This window comes from Myotis myotis, unplaced genomic scaffold, assembly GCF_014108235.1.
Source record: "Myotis myotis isolate mMyoMyo1 unplaced genomic scaffold, mMyoMyo1.p scaffold_m19_p_31, whole genome shotgun sequence".
In the NCBI taxonomy this organism is placed as follows: Eukaryota; Metazoa; Chordata; class Mammalia; order Chiroptera; family Vespertilionidae; genus Myotis; species Myotis myotis.
The window spans coordinates 1,815,331-1,828,852 of record NW_023416337.1 but is presented as its reverse complement, the minus strand read 5'-3'; the positions used below and the strand labels follow the sequence as shown (position 1 = coordinate 1,828,852).

General features: G+C 47.1%; 1 protein-coding gene across 9 annotated transcripts in view; it reads left to right on the top strand.

Moving 5' to 3' along the window:
• The window catches only part of AUH (AU RNA binding methylglutaconyl-CoA hydratase), a 176,369-nt gene extending 169,998 nt beyond the window's left edge, over positions 1–6,371 (top strand). For 7 of the 9 annotated variants that reach the window (XM_036302415.1, XM_036302414.1, XM_036302419.1 and 4 more), the window contains 2 exons: positions 429–476; positions 5,951–6,044. In XM_036302415.1, the coding sequence (XP_036158308.1) occupies positions 429–476; positions 5,951–6,028 (126 nt within the window). In that variant the 3' untranslated portion in view covers positions 6,029–6,044. Of the gene's footprint in view, positions 1–428; positions 477–5,950 lie in introns of all 9 variants that reach the window. The other 2 variants (XM_036302412.1, XM_036302413.1) reach the window with 2 other exon arrangements.
• Positions 6,372–13,522: the final 7,151 nt, after the last annotated feature.

Here is a 13,522-nt window from a genome sequence, read left to right as displayed (position 1 = left end):
AACACAACTTTTATCTGTGGAGGGAAACCAAAACCGTGTGACTTTACTGTGGCATGTGCTTTATCGCTGTGAACTGGAGCCGAGCCCGCAGCGTCTCGGAGTTCTGCCTGTGTGTCTATGCACCTTATAGCGTCCTCACCCGCATTAGTTCGTCTCACCCTCACAGCACCCTTGCTTGGTAGGAGCTGAGTGAGCCCCCGTGCAGGCGCCTCTCACGCACAGGGAGGTGAAATACCGCCCCAGGGCCTCACAGCTCCCCCGTGGTGGAGGCCGACCTGAACCAGGCCTCGGTTCCAGAGTCCCCCTGCTGGTCTTCCTTGCGATTTGCCACCTTACAGCTGGGGATAGGGTGTGAGTTTGATTTACATTGAGTATCCCGTGCTTTAAAAAGGAATTCCTGCTGACGTGAATTATGCTTTTATCCTCAGGTCGATTTAGTAACAGGGTTGGCCATAGAAGAAGCTTGCTATGCTCAGGTATGTAACACAGTCACAGTCAGTGCCTTCGGTGTAAGTCAGATGAATTATACATGGCTGAGCAAGGTCACACTCACTCCGAAGCCACACAAATGTTAAAATGGTTTCTATTTGACTGTTTCCAGCTCTTTTGGTTGATTCTGTTCACAGACTAATGACTCTTATCTACATAATTTAGAAAACTCTTAGAACAGTTTAGTACCATTTGTGCTAGAGCTGTCTCTCTGACTCAGGTTTTTCTTGTGGGTGTGACTGGACCCCTCACTGCAGGTGCAGTGTAGAGGTGGGAGGCGGGCAGCGTGAGCAGGTGCCTGCTGCGGAACATAGGTGTTGAAGACTCACTGCTTTTCCTGGCATTCGCAGCCTTCCCTGGCCCTAATTCAAGTACCCAGTTTCCTGTTTTGTACACAAATTATTGGGGCTTTCTGTAGAGGAACAAACGGTCCTTCCTTCCTCCCTTGTCTCCCCCGCCCCCTTCCTCCCGTTCATCTTCCCTTCTGTTTTTCTGAAAGATGTAATTGTTTTAGAGCACCTAAAGTAGCAAAAGCGCTTTGTCTTGCCTTTCCTGAGAATTAGAAACTGCCTCAGCCTCCATTAGACGGTGGTCATGGAAGGAGCATGGGTGGAGGTACTCTGCCTGGGCGCGTGGAAACCACCACCTGTTGTTGGTGAGCACATGCCGTGAGTGCGGTGAACTATAGCCTTGTACAGAGCCTCTGAGGCCAAAGAAAAAGTCTAAAAGCATATTTGGCCACAAATCACACCTTAACAAACGTAAGGGAACAGAAATCATACCAAGTATTCTGCCAGACCACAGTGGAATTGAACTAGAAATATAGGTGGAAAATCCCACTTTTCAATGGTGGGTTTTAATCTTTAATGAAGGTTAAGCAAGACACATGTGTCAAAGAAGAAGTTTCAAGAGAAATTCAGATGTTGCTGAACTGAATCAAAATGAAAATGAAATTTACCAAAATTTGTGGGAATGCATTGAAAGTAATTGCTTTGAGAGAATTTGTAGCATTGAATGCATATATTAGAAAAGAAGAAATATCTAAGTAAGTTCCTACTTTATAATTAAGAGCAAGTTAAATGTAAATTAAGCAGAAGAAAAAATAAACTTTAGAGCAGAAATCAATGAAAATAGAAAAACAATAGAAAGAGATCAACAAAACCAAAAGTTGGTTCTTTGTAAAACTCTATAATATTTATAAACTTCTAGCCAGGCAACCAAGGATAAAAGAGAGAAGATAAAAATTACCAACATCAGAAATGCAAGAAGGACCATCACTACAGATCCCATGGACACTAAGAAGAATAAAGGAATACTATCAACAGCTCTTTGCCCAAAAATCTGATAACCTAGATAAAATGGACCAATTCCTTGAAATACACAAAATACCAGAATTTGCACAAGGAAAAATCATCTGAGTAGTATGTTTGTTAAAGAAATTAAATCAATAATTAACCTTCCAAAATAGGAAGCACCAGACCCAGGTGGGTTCACTGGTGAATTCTTTCTGACATTTAAGGAAGAAATTATATCAGGTCTTTTTCAGAAAATAGAAGTAGAAGAAACGCTTTCTGAAACTTATTCTATGAGAGCAGTATTGCCTTGTTACACAAACAAAAGAAATTACAAAAAAAGGAAAACTGCAGACTTCTATTTCTGATGAACATAGATATAAAAATTCTCAACGAAGTATTAGCAAATCAAATCCAACAATGTATAACAAGAATTATATGCCATAACCAGATAAGCAAGGCTCATTCAACACTTGAAAATCAATTAATGTAATCCACCACATCAATAGACTAAGCAGGAGAAATACAATTATATTAACAGATGAGGAAAAGGCATTTGACAAAATCCAACACCCATTCATGATTAAAAACTCTCAGCAAATTATGATTAGAGGGGAGCTTTCTCAACTTAATAAGAATGTCTACAGAAACCTACAGCTAATATATTTAACTAGAGTCTGTGCACCAGTGGGATCCCTCAGCCTGGCCTGCACCCTTTTGCAATCCAGGACCCCTCGGGGGATGTCGGACTGCCGGTTACGGCCCAATCCCCGCAGGCCAGGCCAAGGGACCCCACAGGTGCACGAATTCATGCGCCAGGCCTCTGGTATGAATATAAGATCTTTGGTAATCTCTTCCCACCCTCTATCCTCCCCCCTTCCCTCTGAAATTCATCAGTCTGTTCCATGTTTCCATATCTGTGCATTGAGTGTCTGCCCTCTGGTGGTCAGTGCATGTCATAGCTATGGGTCAAATGGTCGCTTAGGCTTTTATATATATACTAGAGGCCCGGGACACAAAAATTTGTGCACTCGTGGGGGAGGGGGGGTCCCTCAGCCCGGCCTGTGCCCTCTCGCAGTCTGGAACCCCTCGGGAGATAACGACCTGCTGGCTTAGGCCTGCTCCCGGGTGGCAGAGGGCAGGCCCAATCCCTAGGTGCAGCCCCTGGTCAGGCTCAGAGCAGGGCCGATTGGGGAATTGGGGCGCCATCCCCTGTCACACTCAAGGCAGGGTCGATGGGGAGGTTGCGGCGCCACCCCGTCACACACAGAGCAGGGCCCATCAGGGGGTTGGGGAGCTCCCCCTATCAGGCACAGAACAGGGCCGATCAGGGGGTTGGGGCGCCTTCCTCTGTTAGGAACAGAGCAGGGCCAATAGGGAGGTTGTGGCCCCGCACCCTGTCACACACAGAGCCACAGGGCGATCAGGGGGTTTGGGCGCTTCCCCCTATCATGCTGATCCCGGTGCCGGGAGACCTCGCGGCTCCGCTGATCCCGGTGCTGGGAGGCATATTACCCTTTTACTATATAGAATAGAGGCCTGGTGCATGGGTGGGGGCTGGCTGGTTTGCCCTGAAGGGTGTCCTGGATCAGGGTGGGGGTCCCCACTGGGGTACCTGGCCAGTCTGGGTGAGGGGCTGAGGGCTGTTTTCAGGCTGGGACTGAAGCTCCCAACTGCTCCTTTATTTATTTATTTTTTATTCTGAGCCAGCTTTAGTTCTGAGGCTCCAGCTCTTAGGCCTCCGGTCCTGAAAGCAGGTATCTGGTTTGTTTAGGTTCTACAATCGAAACTCTGTATCATCCAAGTCTGAGATCCCGGCTAACTGAAAGCTGGTTTCTGGGGTTTTGTTTAGCTTCTATTTTTGTAACTATGTTTCAAACTGCCAGCTCAGAGGCCTGCAGAGGCAGGCAGGGAACGTTGGAGTCCTCCGTCACTGAAGCAAGCAAGCCTCATGTTAGTTTCAAGCTGCCTGGCTGCTGGCCGCCATCTTGGCTGGCAGTTAATTTGCATATCGACCTGATTAGCCAATGGGAAGGGTAGCGGTCGTACGCCAATTACCATGTTTCTCTTTTATTAGATAGGATAGATGATAAGGAATAGGGCAAGGATGTACCCTCTTACCACTTCTTTTTAGCATCTACCAGAAGTTCTAGCTAATAGAATAAGACAAAAAGAAATGAAAGTTGTACAGATTGGGAGGGAGGAAATAAAACTGTATTTATATATTACATGATTGCCTATGTAGAAAACCCCAAAGAATCAACCAAAAAATCATACTAACTCATTAGCAAGTACAGCAAGATTGCATAACATGGGGTTAATATATACAAAAGTAAGTTGCTTCCCTGTATACCAGCAATGAAGAATTTTAAATTAAAAGCACAAGATTATTTACATTAGCAAAAAAAAAAAATACTTGGGTATAAATCTGACAAAGTATTTGCAAGGTCTATAGAAGGAAAACTACAAAACTGGTGAAAAATCAAAATCTAAGTAAGCCTGGCTGGAGTGGCTCAGTGGTTGAGTATTGACCTTTGAACCAGGAGATCACAGTTCCATTCCTGGTCAGGGCACATGCCCGGGTTGCAGGCTTAATCCTCTGTGGGGGCGTGCACGAGGCAGCCGATCAATGATTCTCTCTCATCATTGATGTTTCTATATCTCCCTCTCCTTTCCTCTCTGAAACCAATAAAGATACATTAAAAAAAAAAGATCTAAGTCAATGGAGAGATGGCCCATGTTTATGGATAGTAGGATTTAATATTATTAAGATTTCACTTCTTCACAACATGACCTATATATCAGTGACTTTTTAGATATACCACCAGAAGTGTAAAAATGAGAGGAAAAAATCATGTTTGACTTTATTAAAATGAATACTCTTCAAAAGGCACAGCAAAGAGAATAAAAAGACAAGCTGCAGTCTGCGGGGACGGGGGTGGCGGGTGGGCGGAATCTTTGCAAAACAGTTATGAAGGGTGTGTGTCTAAACTCCCAAAGAACTTAAAACTCAGCAACAAGAAAATAACTCGTTGAAAGGTGGGTAAGAGATTTGAACACAGACCTCCCCAGAGTAGATGTACAGACGACAAATGAGCAGACGAAAAGATCCTTAACATATGTCATTAAGAAATGTAAATAAAAATGAGCTACGATTTGGCCATTTCTTACAAAGTGAAGCCGTCTGACCCTGCGGTCCAGCAGAATGTGTTTAAGCAGGCGAGCTGAGACTTCCGTCCACACAAAGCCTGCACCATGTCCAGGGCAGCGTTACTTGCAATGCCCAGATGGCCTTCGGGAGGCGATGGGTAGACTGTGGGGCCCCGACAGTGGAGTATTAGCCACGATAACAGGACATGACTTGCCCTGCCACAGAAAGGCATAAGAAACTGTCATGCGGATTGCTAAGTGCAGGACTTCCACCTAAAAGGCTGCACACTGCATGCTTTCAACCATGTGCCATTCTGGAAGAGGCAGAGGGTCGGGCAGGGATGAATTGCGGGCCGCCCGGTATGTTTAAAGCGGGAACGTTTCTGTAGGGCACTGTATGGAGGATCCGCATGTACATTGTCAGAGTCCATGAAAGATGCCACTCGGTGAGCCCTAATGCAAACTCTGGGCTTCAGTTAATAATAATATGTGGATGTTGGTTTCATCAGTTGTAACAAATGTACCACAGTCAGGCAAGGTATTAATATTAGAGTATGGTTGGGGTCCTGAGGGAGTCTATGGCAGTGGTCGGCAAACTGCGGCTCACGAGCCACATGTGGCTCTTTGGCCTCTTGAGTGTGGTCACAAAGTTTCAATCACACTGTACGTGCGCGCCCGCACGTGGTATTTTGTGGAAGAGCCACACTCAAGGGGCCACAGTTTGCTGACCACTGGTCTATGGGAACTCTGAACTGTGGCTCAATTTTTTGTGTGACCCTAACCTAAAATTGTCTAAAAAATAAAGCCTATTAATTTTTAAAGTATATTTGAAATGGAGAAAAACCATAGTTGGAATTGGAATAATAAATTTGGACACATAATTAGGATTGTTCAAATGACTACTAGATTTCAAAATTTTAGATTGTGTTCTAATTCGTTTTCTTTGATAAAACTTGTCAAAACTGTTTTCCCAGTTTTTACTGTTTGGTACACATCACATAATGTTTTGTTTCTCTTAGACCATTCCAACGAAAGACAGACTTGAAGGTCTTCTGGCTTTTAAGGAGAAAAGATCCCCTCGCTATAAGGGGGAGTAGAACAGACAGCGGCCTTGGAAGTGCGAGTGTAACAGTGTGCTTCTGGGAATGGCTCAGCGCCTGATCTCCGTGACCAAAGCGAGGAGCGGCGAGCCGGCGGCGCCCCTGGAGGCGGCCCATGTGCACTTGTCCCACTGTAATGCCACTCAGCCAGAGTGTAAGCTAGTGTCCCGTCAAAACAGATCCAAAAGTAGGTAGGCATTCTAAGACATTTCCTGCATATGAAGCTTTCTGTTCTTAGTTTTTGATGTGAATAATGTATATACTGCACTTCAGGAATAATGTTGATTGTAAGTCTACTGTGCTGCAATATGAAAATAAAATTATTTCTATAGACCCAAAATGCGAAGTTATACAAGTAACCCTTAGAGGGTTCACACACACACACACACACACACACACGTGCATCTCACACTGAAAAATGATTGCATAGATATTCTAAGTGAAATTGATCAGATCTAAATAAAATTAGTGAGAAGAAACTTGGAGTTTTTCTCTTACCCCATTCTTTTCTAATTGAATAAAACATCGCCTGTTGGATTTTAGAAGAAACCAGCTGTCCCTGCTGGTTCTCTCTGGTGAGCTCAGTCGTCAGAGACAGGCCTAGCACCTGCTGCTCAGCCTCCCGCACGTGACTGGCCCTGGCCTCCCCAGAAAGAAAATGGCAGCCAGGGTCATGGGTTAAGGGTGCAGTGCAGCCTGCCTCCCGCTCCCCCCTAGCCCCCCAATTCCTCACACCTGATTTCAGGAAGGAAAGGAGGTGGCTTTCCCCCTGGCCAGGCAGAGCCTCCAGACTGGGAGCAGCCAGCAGGTCAGTTGGGGTGCCTTGCCTGGGGCGGGCCTATGGGAGCCTGGGGGACTGTGGACTGAGGTGACAGCGGAGGAGGACATCACAGCCCTGAAGGAGCTGAGCTGCCTTTCCTTTGTGTTTGTGTTTGGTTCATCACACCAGGCTGCCTGACTGCGGGCAGCCCTGCTCTCTGGGACCTGTGCCTCATTTAAGGCCCCGCAGCCCCGCCCCGAACGCTGCAGGGCGGAGGGTCGGGGGGTGGAGAGGGGGCACTGTGCAGCTAGGACACATTCAGGACGCCTGTTCCTTGCAGCCCGAACTTGGCATCGTGACCTCGTTCCTTTTGGAAAGCGTATACACTTAGAAAATCAACACCTAAAAACACACAATCCATTAAAACATGGGCAGAGGACCTGAATAGACACCTCTCCAAAGAGGACGTACAGATGCCAATAGACATATGAAAAGATGCTCAAGGTCACTGATCACCAGAGAGATGCAAATTAAAACCACAATGAGCTATAACCTCACACCTGTAAGAATGGCTACATCAATAAATCAACAAACAAGTGCTGTCGAGGATGTGGAGAAAAGGGAACCCTCGTGCACTGCTGGTGGGAATGCAGATTAGTGCAGCCATTGTGGAAAACAGTATGGAGTTTCCTCAAAAAATTAAAAATGGAACTGCCTTATGACCTAGAGATTCTACTTCTGGGAATTTATCTGAAGAAACCAGAAACACAATTGGGAAGAACATATGCCCCCTATGTTCATCTCAGCGTTATTTACAATAGCCAAGATTTGGAAGCAGCCCAAGTGCCCGTCAGTAGATGAGTGGGTAAAGAAGCTGTGGGACATTTACAATGGAAAATTAGGTCATAAAAAGGAAGAAAATGTTACCCTTGTGACAGCATGGGAGGACCTGGATAGCTTACGCTAAGTGAAAGAAGCCAGAGAAAGACAAGTGCCATATATTTCACGTAGAGTTTAACGAACAAACTGAACTAACAAGAAAAATGCAGAGACTTAGAGAGCAGGCAGGCAGCTGGAGATGGGGCGGAGGAAATTGAGCATAAAGAGAACTCATGGACACGAACGACACTGTGGTTATTGCATGGGAGGAGGGGAGGCAGAGGTGGAAGAGAGTAGTGGGGTATAACGGTGATGAAAAAAATGTTTAAAGAAAATTAAAGAAACTGAGACACTGTTCTGTATCCAGAGGGACACGCGAGAGGAGACAGCCTTCTCGGCAGCTGGAGCCGCCTCGAGGCCCCTGAGACCAGCGAGTCTGAGGACTTGAGGCTGAGCAGCCACACCCGTCAGAAGGAAGGGTGAGGGCCAGGGGCGCTCCTGCCGCTTTCGGGGAAGCCTGGCAGCGTCTTGTCTGGTCTGCACTGCTCAGACCCAGCGCTGTATTCAGTTCTCGGCGCCCCCGTGTCAGGCGGCCAGCGATGTCACTGGACAGCACACGGCTCTGGCCACGTCTCCCCTCCTCTGAACCGCAGTAAGACCTCAGGCAGCGCACCCGCCCGGAGCCTGATCCTCATCCATAAGGTCCAGTAGCTGCTCCCGATCATGGCGGACAGACCAGCGGTGTCGGGCCAAGGGCTTTGAACCAGCAGTGGCCTCAGGATGTTTCCATTTCAGAGGAGAGGTGTTGGGACAGGGCGGTGGGTCTCAGACCATGTCCGGCTCAGGGCCTGCTCGGAGCCTGGGAAGAGACGGTGAGAGACCTGGGCCTCTGAGCCCATTGAGGCGCTGGGGCCTGTGAGGCTACCAGGGCTGGGGGAGGCCCGCGGCCCCGCACATGCTTACGCTGGCTGCTCTGCGCTTGTCCCGACAGATGAGGACTGTGGGCAACGGGTGCCACTTCCCTCCCCGGGCCCAGGGGCGCGCTGAGAGGACGGCTCTGCTAACCTGAGCCTCGGCCCCTCTGGGCTGAGCGGCCAGGACTGTCACTGCCTTCCTTGCTCCCTGTGGGCTGGGCCAGAAGAGGCTCTGGGTTATCACTGCCTGGGCCCTGGGGGAGCAGGAGCTCTGATGTGTTAAGAAAAGTGATCTGCTGACAGGACCAGTTTTGAGGGCGGGTGGGCGGGCCGCCCAGAGGAAAACAGCCCATTTCTCATCGCCTGCTCGCTTTCGTGGCTGCCAGGCTGCCTCCTCATCCCAGAGGAGATGCTGGGGGACTCGGGGCCTGTGGGGGCAGCCGTGATGGACCAGGGACAGGCAGCCCTCGCAGGCCGTGCCCACGCCGCACTGCCAGGGCCAGTCCCACGTATTCCCAGGCGGGCAGTGGGCGCAGCTGCCACAGGCCATGGTCGCAGAGGAATCTGAACCAGCAAGCGGCCCCCTGAGCTTTTTGAAACGAGGCTGAGTCACTTTCCCTGACAGCCTCTGAACCTGTGAAGGAACGAACCCTTTGTGCAGTTGGCAGAAAGTGAGTGGTTGGCAAGCGACAGTTCGGACCTCCTGCCCCTCCTGCACTAACCTTTATTTTGAGTTGTTCATTGACATTTTCCAAAACAGTTTTTATGAAACCTAGAGTTTGCTCACCAGTGGCCACAATTTGAATGCTTTAAATATACAAGAAATGTGTGACTTGCCATAAAAGACAGGAAATGACAGCCCTGACTTGGCAGGAAGAGATTCTAATTCTTGGAGGGCTGTGATTGGCATTAGTACCTGCCAGTGGTGTTCGCATTTTGATTGGTGTGTATATGCAGTTAGATTTTGTGTAATTATTGACAGGGTGGCACTTGCATCTGCCATTTTGCTATTTGTTTTCTCATGCCATACTTGCTCTGACCGGTAATCAAACGGTGACCTCCAGGTGCATGGGTCGACTCTCAACCACTGAACAGCACTGGCCGGGCAGTGCTTTATTTTTTTTATGTAGATTTGAGTTACTCTCTAGTGTCATTTCAACCTGAAGGACTCCATTTATATTATTTCTTGTAGGGAAGTTCTGCTCATGAAAAATTCTCTGTTTTTGTTTATCTTGGAATGTCTCAATTTTTTCTTCACTTTTAAGGGATAATTTTATTAGATATAGGGTTCTTGGTTGACAGTCACCCCCCCCCCCCCCCCGCAGACTTTAAATATGTTGTCCCACTGTCTTCTGTCCTGCATGGTTTCTGATGAGAAACTGGCTGTCAATCTGTTGAGAACACTGTGAAGCCGCTCTTCCCTTGCTGCTTTCATGATTCTCTCTTTGCTTTGGTTGTTGGCAATTTGGTTATAATATGTCTTGGTGCAGATACCTTTGAGCTGATCCTGAGCTTTTTGGCTGTGTAGATTAATGCCTTGTGTCAAATTTGGGAAGTTTTTGGTCGGTATCTCAAAAATTTTATATTGATTTTTAGAGAGAGAGGAAGGAGGGAGGGAGAGAAACATCGACTGGTTGCCTCCCGCATGCCCTCTGGCTGGGCATGGAACCTGCAACCTGGGCATGTGCCCTGACCAGGAATTGAACCAGTGACCCTTTGATGCATGGGATGATACTCAACCACCTGAGCCACACTGGCCAGGGCTCTTTAAATATCCTTCTGACACCTTTCTCTCCCTGTGGAACTTCCCTGTGCGTGTTAGTACACCTGACTACCCCCAGGTCTGAGGCTTTGTTCATTTTCCTTTTATCTTTTTTCTGTTTACTCTTCTGATTTGATTTCTTCTGATATGCCTTCAAGTTTACTGATTCCTTTGACATCTCAAATTTGCTCTTGAGCCCACTTAGTGAATTCTATGGCTGCTGCTTTTCCTTGTATGGGTCACACTTTCTTGTTTCTTTTCATATCTGATATTTTGTTGAATAATAAACATTATCTACACTAATAAAAGAGAAACATGCAAATTGGTGTCACTCCCTTACGCCCACCAGCCAATCAGGATGAGTATACAAATTAACCCAACAAAGATGGTGGTTAATTTGCATATGCAGGCGCAGAGCGAAGACTGAAGACGAATGAAGACTGAAGAGGCTTGGCTTCTCTGCTGAGGCTGGAGCGGAGAAGCCTCCAGGCTTGGCTTCTCCCTGCGGCCAGAGCGAAGGCCTGGGTCCTGGGTGCCAGAGGAAAATTGGTGTCGGCAGCCAGGGGAAGGAAGGCCTATTGCACGAATCTCTTCGTGCAACAGGCCTCTAGTATATAATAAAACCCTAATATGCAAATCGTCTGAACAGCAGAACGACCGGTTGCCATGATGTGCACTGACCACCAGGGGCAGACGCTCAGTGCAGGAGTGGCCCCCAGCCTGCAGGCCCCAGGCCAGCCAAGGCGGGGGCCAGCTGGGGGCCCGCCGGTCGCCCTGTAGAGAGAAGCGACCGACCAGTGGCGGTGGCAGGGGGCCCGTGCAGGAATGTCACGCACCGGGCCTCTAGTGTTAAATAATATGGCAACTCTGGAAATCAGATCCTTGTCCCCACCCCCCATGTTTCCGGTTGCTGTTTGTTATTGTTGCTCTTTGTTTATTTGGTGACTTGTCTGAACTAATTCTGTGGTCTTTGTTGGGTGTGGCCACTGAAGTCCTGATTTGGTTGGTTTAATGGTCAGCTAATGATTGGCCTGAGATTTCCTTAAATTCCTGGAGCCAAGAAGCTTCCATCGTTCGGAAGGGCCCTGTGCATGGCCAGGGAGTGTCCTAAATGCTTTGTCAGGCAGTTGGCAGCCTTGCTTAGCCTTCACTTCCTTTCTGTGCAGAACCCCAAGGACAGCCAGAGGTTAGAGTTAGGGCCTTCCCAGGTCTTCCCTGTGTGTGAACGCAGTTCTGCATGTTCACCTTGCCTTCTGGGTTTCTAGGAATAGGACAGAGCTGTGCATAGCCCCTATGAACATCTCATTCTCCAGTTTCTCCTTGTAGGCTTTTGGTTGCCTTCTCATTTGTGCCAACTGTTATCACTACCTCAGGCAACTTTGAGGCTAAACAATTGTTACTGGTTGTTTTATGCAAATTCTGTGGAAAAAGCTGTTCACAGGGAAAGAACTCTCAGGCCAGATAAAGACAAGCCCTGTGAGGGGGTTTCCCCTCTAGTGGATTCCCCTGGGACCTGCCAGGCTGGTTAGATAATGACATTTCTGGGAGCAGAGCTGTGGGGAATGCACAGGTGCAGTGGGTGGTCAGGACATGGCCACCATGACTTTGAGGCTGTTGGTTTTGAAACTCTACAAGGAGTTTGGGAAAGGGAGCAGGATACACAGCAGTGTAAAATGTCACAGAGCCTAATATTCTTATTCAGATTCAGCAAATTTTCTTGAATAAATGCTCCTCAGATTATTGCAAGCTTTTGGTTATTTCCAGCGTTCTGTAAAGATTGATTTTGACAATTATTGCCAGTGTTCTCATTGCTTATGTGGAGAAGTAGATTTTTAGAGATTCTCACTGCATTCTCAGTGAGGTCATCCATCCAACTGATTCTAATGCAATGGGCATTGTTAGTAAATAAGGTATTCAGAGTAGCTTTCGTATCTGGCATATCAAAACTGATGTTTATAATAATAAAAGCATAATATGCTAATTAGACCAGACGTCCTTCTGGACGACCTTCTGGACAAAGTCGGGGCTGTGAGGGCCGAGGCAAACCGAGGTGGCTCTGAGGGCTGAGCCCCTTGCACGAATTTTGTGCATCAGGCCTCTAGTTTAATAATAATATAACAATATATTGTTAGTTATCAATATTAATATTATAGTATTATTAGAATCAAATTATTTCTTTACTTTTTTAAAAAAAATATGTTTTTATTGATTTCAGAGTTTGGAAGGGAGAGAGATAGAAAGAAACATCGATGAGAGAAACATTGATGGGCTGCCTCCTGCACACCCCTTCCTGGGTTGGAGCCTGCAACCCAGACATACAGCCTGATGGGGAATTGAACCAGTGACTTCCTGGTTCATAGGTCGACTCTCAACCACTGAGCCATACCAGCTGGGCTCCCTTACTTCTGAAATGTAAAGGTTATTTAAAGTCAGAGAAGGATAAGATTTACTGCTGCTGCTGTATTTCAAGTGTGTGTTCTGAAAAGGCCCAGGAAACAGAAATGTGCTGCTTCATCTGAGGCTGCCCTTGCCTAGTCATGAGGGAGGTTTGGTCTGTGGGGGATGTGTGTCCATCCAACCCTCAGTGGCTAAGCTAATAGCCATAAGTCACAGCAAATCAACCCATAAATGCAGAATTCAAGTAGTAAATATCAAGTTAATTATTGAAATTCTAGCATTTACCAGTGTTTTTGTGTTTGTGGAAAAATATAGACTTTTCTTCCATGCTGTTAAATTCGTGCTCCACTGTTGGACATTAGGACTGTGATGACAAAACAGTGTATTAATTTGAACTTATCCGATCTTGGACAGGCTTTCGCGTATAGTAAGGGTTTGCTAGTGATGAGACCCATAAGTCCTTTTTTAAAAGAAAAGGTAAAATGCAAATAATCAAGATGAAATTTGAGAATTTATGTTTCTAATATATGCTGTGGAGCTAGATATACTCTAGTGGGTCACTGGAACATATAATTGGCCGCCGGTTGAGTTTCAAAAGAATTTTTTGGTTAAGGTGACATTGGAAACAGCAGGTAGAAGTGCCATGGAGTCACCGCACCCCGTGGGCACTGCTCACTCTCGGAGCTCCTCGGCACAGTGGCCGCCTGTGCCCTTGGCTGGCGATCGTCTGCTCCTGGGGACAGCCCCTGCTGCTCGGGCCTTTCCTCCTGTGATAGCCA